Source organism: Diplotaxodon limnothrissa, linkage group LG11, assembly GCF_057381915.1.
Source record: "Diplotaxodon limnothrissa isolate DT_005_m linkage group LG11, D_limnothrissa_male_GT1.1, whole genome shotgun sequence".
Taxonomy (NCBI): Eukaryota; Metazoa; Chordata; class Actinopteri; order Cichliformes; family Cichlidae; genus Diplotaxodon; species Diplotaxodon limnothrissa.
In genome coordinates, this window is record NC_140606.1 from 38,213,678 (window position 1) to 38,220,307 (window position 6,630).

Here is a 6,630-nt window from a genome sequence, read left to right on the forward strand (position 1 = left end):
TCGTGAAACTTCACTCTCATTGAAAGTCAGTGTGAAGGTGCAGGGGAGCGTGGCAGTGGATCCTCTGACAGCACAAGTAGACCAGAGAGGATAGATCACAGTTTGACCCACAGCACCTAAAGACGAGCAAACAGCGATTAGAACGCAGTGACTCAGTTTAGTGATGGACGGTAAAGGGACTGACTCTTCTATAGCGCTTTATACAACATGCCACATTCACCCATTCACACAAACACTGCTTTCTATGCTTGTCAGTGCTTTCATACACCGATGGCTGCATCAGAGGCAACTTAGGGTTAGTATCTTGCCGAAGGATATTTGCCATGCAGACTGGGGCAGCCAGGGATCGTCAGTAAATACAGACTGCGGTGTGAAGCACTAAAACAAAGTTTCAGTTCAAACAACAAGATCTTTGAAAAGTTCTGACTTTTTGATGCAGAATGCAAAGGTAATGTCATCAGATCAACATCAGACACAACCATTCAAACTTCTTTACTGTTCAGATTTTCTTGAGAGAGAATTTTTGATCCATCTGAAACATTCAAGAGATTAAAAAACTCATTTAACTCAATCAAATCTGTTCATTAATAACAGTTTGATGGGAAAACAGAAGCTTTTTGGCCAAAATTATTCCAAACCAAAGTTTGAGAAGCAAATCAAATGATCATCATCATCACAGTCAGTCTTACCTGCCAGCAGGAACAGGAGCCCTCACAGACTGTTTTTGTCCCAAACTGCCATCCTTACGTTTTAATGAGCCGACTGAATGACTTCTTTAAACGTGTGGTCAGCAGTGCTGATGAAGACACTGGCTGACACACTGAGGTGGTGGGTTTAATGTCTCTGTGGTCAGTGTTTCACTTCCTTTGATTTTTCAATAAGTTCATTGTAACTGAAACATGTCGTGCAGCCTGGGTGAGGAGGAACTCACAGGTTTGAGTTTCACTGTTAGCTCCTCTGAAATGCACCACAGAGACGTCGTGTTGACGCAGAGACGACCAAATCCAAAAACATAAGGAGAGAAAAAATGATGTGCTGAAACATCGATTTACTGGAGTTAAAACTTTTAACTGTCCTGTTTTTGTTGTTTCTAAATAATAATTTAACTAAATAATTTCTGCTTGTTTTAGTGTTGATAAGTCTCGTGCTTCTTACTCAGGGTTACCGTCATTCTCGCTCTCAGGCTGACCAAGAACCTCCGTCTGAATAAGGGGAAGCTTCATCAGTGTATCTCATCAAAGAAAAGCCTTTCAGGTGATGTCAAAGAAACAACAAACACAATAAACCTCAAAAAATGTGGTTCTCATGTTTGCTGTGTTCAGACCTGTCTGTAAGGCGAATGAAGACACTCGACAATGAACGTAACCTGATTCTGATTTGATTAAATGTTAAGAGCATGAAGTTCTGAGCATGATGCTGCTTTAAGTGTTATGATTAATAATGAACGAGCAGCTGCAGATGAGATTCATGAGGACGTCTTCACAGTTTTTCAGCTCTCAGTCATGAAGAGGTGTGGACTGATCCTGCTGCTGCTCTCAGGTCTGTGAACTCATCTCAGTCGCCTCATTTACAGTTTGAATAAAACTTTTGATGTCAGAAAATCAAAGAAAGCACAAAGTGAACTGCTCCATAGGGATTATTTTAAAGGTGTCTGTAAACGAGCTTCAAGCAGTCACAGGAACACTCGTACAATCTCCAAAGACCTTTGTCATGTCAACTAAACTTCTAAAGGTTTCTTTGGGTCCAGTTAGAAGTTTGATTGACAGTTTAATGGTCGGTAGTTTGTAAGAGTTTGTATAAAGTGAAGTAAAAGAGTAAAGAAAGAAAGGAGGGAAGAGTCAGTGCATGAACGTGGCTGTTTGTGTGCACTGCTGAGAAAAACACGTCTTGATTTTATTTTCTGTGTAGAAATCTGACTGAAAGCCTGAAACGCTGCAAACCCGTCAGCTCGCTGAAAAAGATCCTGACTGCTTTTACCACGTCCGTGTGCACGTTAGAGCAGGGCGATATGACCAAAAATATTTATCATGATATTTCATTTTCTTATTGTTGCCTAACATTGTACCGGTATTACCGTGAACGGTATAATATGGCCCAGCCCTAGTGCACGTGTTGTTCAGCTTTGAGCCTCGACCACTAACACGTCGTTTTCCTTCATTGTGCACACTGAAGAGGAAAAATCGTCCAAATACATGTGCAATAAGGCCAGAGTGAAAAACAAACTTAGCACTGTTAAAGCAGCTTTTTAAGCTGATGTGAGAGTTTCGCCCTGGAGCAGGAAACCAGTGTGTAGGTGTCCACAGGCACCGTAAAACAGCTTTTAACCAGTACACGAGTTACACATCCTTTGAAGGACACATATATTAACATATATTCACGTCTTTAAAGATGTCAACAAAAAGTTTGCGTTGTGGTAGCATGTAAAGAATTTATTCTCCTGATGACTAAAATAGTCGAGCTGAGGTGAGTCTGTGACCGCGCTGACTGACTCGTGTCCTCTCAGGTTACGTGATGGTCTGCCATCTTCAGTCTGATCAGTTAGTCAGACAGCTCCACCTGGTTGACCTGCAGAAGTCCTGGAACGATGCTCAGCAATACTGCAGAGATGAGTACATTGACCTCGCCATCGTTAACAGCTCAGCTCTCATCCAGGAAGCCCAGAAAAGGGCGGGGAGCACCGAGGCGTGGATTGGACTCTCCAAGAGCGGCTGGAAATGGTCTCGCCTCGGTCCAGTTCAGTCATCATGGTTTAACATGTGGTCACCGGGACAGCCAGGGACTGATGAGTGTGTTACAATATCTAGTGATGGATCATGGTCCACAAGACCGTGCTCAGCTACTTATGACTTTGTCTGCTATGACGGTGAGTGTTTCAGACTTTGGTACCAGGGTTTGACAAACTGAACATTTTAGCTGCAGGTTTGAATCCGTCTGATCTTTTGTTTCAGCTGCGACTAACAAACACATCCTGGTGAAGAACTCAATGACCTGGTCTGATGCTCAGTCTTACTGCAGACAGACGTACACAGACCTGAGCACCATCACCAACACGCAGGACAACAGCCAGGTCGCTTCTATGTTGTCAGATACTGCTGGTGCCTGGATTGGACTGTACAGAAAATACTGGACGTGGTCAAACTCGAGCACAGCCTCCAACCTGCCGTGGGGGCCCGGGCAGCCTGATGACAGCGTAAACTGTGCCACAATAGTCGGATCAACAGGCTCCTTCAACAGTCATAACTGTGATGACCAACGCCCCTTCCTCTGCTCCAGAGGTGAGTCTGTCCTCTGTGTTTCTGCACAGTCTGGTCCTCCTGGGCTCATCCGGACACTCTTGGCACAGCACTGCCGATGCTTTGGGTGGCGCTGTCATTTAGTGTTTGCTCTGTCTGCGGTAGAGTATCACTTCCTGTTCCTGTTTCAACACAGGAACAGGAAGTAGTAGTTGAGTAGCTTATCTGCGTAGCAATTTAATTAAAAACCTTTAGATAACTTCTGTTTTCATAGTATAATCTTCACGTGCACCATGGCTACTTCACCTGTCCCTCCTGCACTTTCTTGCTCATTGTGTCAGATGTTTAGTTACTCCTTTAGCAGTAATGATATCTGTAACAAATGTAGCATATTTGCAGCTCTGGAGGCCAGGATTACTGAATTGGAGACTCGGCTTCGCACCCTTCATTCACCCATAGCTAGCCAGGCCCCTGTAGCTGGTGCAGCCGAAGATAGCGTAGGCCCCGCTAGCTGTTCCCCGGCAGACCCCAAGCAGCTGGGGAAAGAGGGCGGCTGGGTGACGGTGAGGAGGAAGCATAGTCCTAAACAGAAGCCCCAGGTACACCACCAACCCGTTCATGTGTCTAACCGTTTTTCCCCACTCGGCGACACACCCGCCGGGGGTCAAACTCTGGTAATTGGTGATTCTGTTCTCAGACATGTGAAGCTAGAGACACCGGCAGGGGCCAGAGCAGGCGACATTGAAGGAAATTTAAAACTGCTGGCTAAGGGTAAACGTAAATTCAGTAAAATCATAATTCACGTCGGCAGTAATGACACCCGGTTACGCCAATCAGAGGTCACTAAAATCAATATTGAATCGGTGTGCAACTTTGCCAAAACAATGTGGGACTCTGTAGTTTTCTCTGGTCCCCTCCCCAATCAGACCAGGAGTGACATGTTTAGCCGCATGTTCTCCTTAAATTGCTGGCTGTCTGAGTGGTGTCCCAGAAACGATGTGGGCTTCATAGATAATTGGCAAACCTTCTGGAGGAAACCTGGTCTTGTTAGGAGAGACGGCATCCATCCCACTTTGGATGGAGCAGCTCTCATTTCTAGAAATATGGACAAATTTATTAAACCCCCCAAAATATGACTATCCAGAGTTGGGACCAGGAAGCAGAGTTGCAGTCTTACACGCCTCTCTGCAGCTTCTCTCCTCCTGCTACCCCCCCAAAAACCCATCTCCATAGAGACTGTGTCAGCTCCCAAACAGACAAAAAACAAACTAAAACCAGAAACAAACAACTTAAACATAAACAATTACAAAGAAAGAACAATACAGTATCCACATCTGAACCAAAGAGTAAAACAGTGAAATGTGGATTATTAAATATTAGGTCTCTCTCCTCCAAGTCTCTGTTAGTACATGACTTAATAATTGATCAACAAATCGATTTACTCTGCCTTACAGAAACCTGGTTGCAGCAGGATGATTATGTTAGTTTAAATGAATCAACACCCCCGAGTCATTCTAACTACCAGAAATCTCGAAGCACAGGCCGAGGGGGAGGTGTGCTGGGCTGGTTCTAGACAGGCATATATGAGGGGGCAGACAGAAATGTAAAGGGGGCACATGGTGGCAGCTGAGGCGAATGTGGGGTGCTCTGAATAACTGTTTTTGTCATGTAATTGGATTGCACTTTGTCAAACCTCTACCCTAAAACCTGACCAACTTGGGTGTCCCCCCTGAAGGCTCAGCTTCTGCAGGTCTAGATCTTAGTGTCACTGAGGCACACAAACCCCCTGACCACGTTAAGGTGGCAATCACTCAGGAGGAAAACTGAAAAACAAAATAAAAAATAATAAAATAAAATATTGCTCATCAGATTCTACCAACTAAAAACATGACATTTACCTTAATTAGATGCCCTATGTTAAATACATTTGAATCCAACCATAGTACTTCTCACTATTGCCAATATTAACAAAACTAAAAAGGGTAGGCCAAGTTATGAAAAAAGGGCACTTCTCCAACTCTTGAAAAATAGAAATAAAAAATACATTAAAATATCCATCCAGTTCTTTAAAACCAACAACATAAAATCTATCTTAATTTGATTGCCTAAGTAAAGTATCAAATCAATTTTATTTATATAGCACTTTTACATTATACATGCTTCCCTTAGGCAGCATCATTAGAAGACATAGCATACATTTACACTGCTATGCAGATGACACCCAGCTCTATCTGTGCATGAAGCCAGATAACACACACCAATGAGTTACACTGCAGGAATGCCTTAAAGACATAAAGACCTGGATGGCCGCTAACTTTCTGCTTCTTAATTCAGATCAAACTGAGGTTATTGTACTCGGCCCTGAAAAGCTTAGAAATATGGTATCTAAGCAGATTCTTACTCTGGATGGCATTACCTTGGCCTCCAGTAACACTGTGAGGAACCTTGGAGTCATTTTTGACCAGGACATGTCCTTCAATGCACATATTAAACAAATATGTAAGACTGCGTTCTTCCATTTGCGCCCCTCCCTGAGCTCTGAGTTCTGCTGGAGGTTTCTTCCTGTTAAAAGGGAAAAAGTTTTTCCTTCTGACTGTCGCCAAAGTGCTTATTCATAGGGGGTCATTTGATTGCTTGGTTTTTTCTCTATATGTATTACTATAGGGTCTACCGCACAGTATAAAGCGCCTTGAGGCGACTGTTGTTGTGATTTAGTGATGTATAAATAAAATTGAATTGAATTGAATGGCCCTTTTCTTTCTCTGCAGATGTCAAACCTTCAGCCTCGAGGTCAGTGAAGGTTCAGCTGAGGGCGGGATCTGCAGACCTGAACGACCCCACAGTGCAAGAATCCATCCTGCAGCAGGTCAGAGGTCACACGGGCCCCGATACAAGGAACAGACCGCTATAACTACTGTGAAATGATAGAGAGCAGTGAGTCTGTGCAGGTTCAGGGACACGTGACAGCACACAGCTGCAGAGATACGGGGCTCGTTTAATGCAATCCCATCCATTTGTATTATTTAACCTTTTTAACTGGTAACTTGAAGAAGTCACTTAATTTCAGATTACTGTGAGGAGACGACGTGAACCAATGACAGGCAATGAGGCCTAATTCCAGACTTCAGTTTCATCCCCAGCCAGTTCATTTAGTTCATTTCCCCCAGAAACAGCACCAACAACGTTTTCTGCTCACTACAGAAACAACGGCTGATTAATGAGGAGCTTCTGTTAATGTGTGAAAACTGTGTTTCAGGTGAGGGAGAAGCTGGTGGAGCAAGGAGTCACTGAGGAGGTGAAGCTGAGGTGGAGGACGCAGCCTGATGGGAAGGTTTTCCACAGAGAGGAGGAGACAGCCGCTTACAGTGAGAAGGAAGACTGTGGCGGTTTAGTCTGA

At 43.9% G+C, this 6,630-nt stretch overlaps 1 protein-coding gene across 1 annotated transcript; it reads left to right on the plus strand.

The window, feature by feature from the left end:
• The first annotated feature begins 1,502 nt into the window (after window positions 1-1,502).
• Window positions 1,503-6,630, plus strand: LOC146623562 (putative C-type lectin domain family 20 member A). The gene is made up of 5 exons (XM_085365993.1): window positions 1,503-1,539; window positions 2,504-2,863; window positions 2,949-3,275; window positions 6,002-6,099; window positions 6,490-6,630. The coding sequence occupies exons 1-5, from the start codon at window positions 1,503-1,505 to the stop codon at window positions 6,628-6,630; spliced, it is 963 nt and encodes a 320-aa protein (XP_085222119.1).

What these genes read in the sequence shown, in the direction of transcription:
- LOC146623562 (XM_085365993.1), top strand. Translation starts at nt 1,503, where the DNA reads ATGAAGAGGTGTGGACTGATCCTGCTGCTGCTCTCAG. An exon ending in TGACTTTGTCTGCTATGACG is followed by an intron (nt 2,864 to 2,948) that starts GTGAGTGTTTCA and finishes CTTTTGTTTCAG; the next exon opens with CTGCGACTAACAAACACATC. An exon ending in CCCCTTCCTCTGCTCCAGAG is followed by an intron (nt 3,276 to 6,001) that starts GTGAGTCTGTCC and finishes CTTTCTCTGCAG; the next exon opens with ATGTCAAACCTTCAGCCTCG.